A 1,294-nucleotide genomic window follows, 5' to 3' on the forward strand; every position below is an offset into this window, starting at 1 on the left:
CACACACACACACACGCAATACATTTTAAAACTTTTCACTTCTTGTTCATCCAAAAGGATGTTGTTGCTGTTGTTATCGATCCAAGACGATCAAACCGTTCCTGGTCTGAGAGGTTGATTAACTTGTCTTGGGTCAACGCTCTGTACCCCTTCCCTCCCCCCCTCCCCCCCCTTATGCTTACACTACCTGCAAGGCTATGGTGTTTGCAAACTAATAGTAAGAGCACAGTTAATGTCCAGATAGACTATGTGGGTCAAGCTTTAGGTGGATGCTAGATCGGTTATGTTCCTGGTTCATTCTAGCTCGAGTATTTTAGAAAGGCTGAGAAAAATGCTTTAAACTTAAATAAGACTAGCTGGGCCCCCTTTCGAAGAAAGCAATGATCGGTGTTTTAATATTAACTAAAAGCCACTAAAAGTCATTGGCCTACTATATTTACACTCTATTGGAATGGGGAAATAAATCCAGAGAGATGCAAAACATTAGAAGGTCTAGATCTATACTCTCAAAACAAAATATCGCTTCCGGGTTTTCTAAAATTAGAGACAGAAACTTCGGCCTACAAAAGCGATCGGCGAAATAAAGAAATTTAGCTTTTTGCAGCAAAACTGTCTCAAAACTGAAAAAACCAAGGGCGTCATGAATTTTTTGGCGAAAACCGCATGGCGATCGATGCAGCCATTAAAAAGCCTTTTGAATAGCAAAATTCGGACAACACAAATAGATAATAAGATTCAAACTTCTGACTCTTCCTTGGCTGATCAATGATGTAATACTCAGAACATATTGAAGAAAGTTTCATCCAATCCCTAGCCTATTTGACATGGTTTGATATGTTTGAGGATGGCCAGAGTTTCATTCATGGAGAGTTAAAAGCTGCCAGTTTGGCATAATTTGATCAAATCTTCCACTCAACAAAGTGACTTACCGATAGATTTAGACTTACCACTCAGTCCAAGCCAAAAGTATTGTGGTTTTGATCCAGATTTTCTTGCATCCAATATGTAAGGCTTGATTTTGTTATGGACATCAGCCCTTTAAATAGAAAGAATGTGTAGGAATCTATAAAAATAATAAATAAAAACACAACGATGTTTAAAAGATAGTGTATTCAGCAACACCCTTAAAAGCAAAAGTTATGAATTGGGGAGGGTAAGAGGGCTCTCATGGTCTGAAAGTTAAGGCGTTTGACTCTCATGGGGGCTCCAGTGGCTAAGTGAGTAGTGAGTTTTGACTCAAGCAATGTCAAGCAAGTGTCGGTGACACGGGGATCAGATGGGTGGTCACTGGAAT

At 39.5% G+C, this 1,294-nt stretch overlaps 1 protein-coding gene across 1 annotated transcript in view; it reads right to left on the reverse strand.

Moving 5' to 3' along the window:
- LOC101856652 (macrophage mannose receptor 1) overlaps positions 1-1,294 on the reverse strand; it is a gene marked incomplete in the record, with an annotated part of 62,425 nt that overhangs the window by 58,166 nt on the left and 2,965 nt on the right. Inside the window, 1 exon segment of the mRNA XM_013082051.2 lies at positions 948-1,036. Within this exon segment, the coding sequence (XP_012937505.1) occupies positions 948-1,036 (89 nt within the window).

This window comes from Aplysia californica, unplaced genomic scaffold, assembly GCF_000002075.1.
Source record: "Aplysia californica isolate F4 #8 unplaced genomic scaffold, AplCal3.0 scaffold00157, whole genome shotgun sequence".
Taxonomy (NCBI): domain Eukaryota; kingdom Metazoa; phylum Mollusca; class Gastropoda; order Aplysiida; family Aplysiidae; genus Aplysia; species Aplysia californica.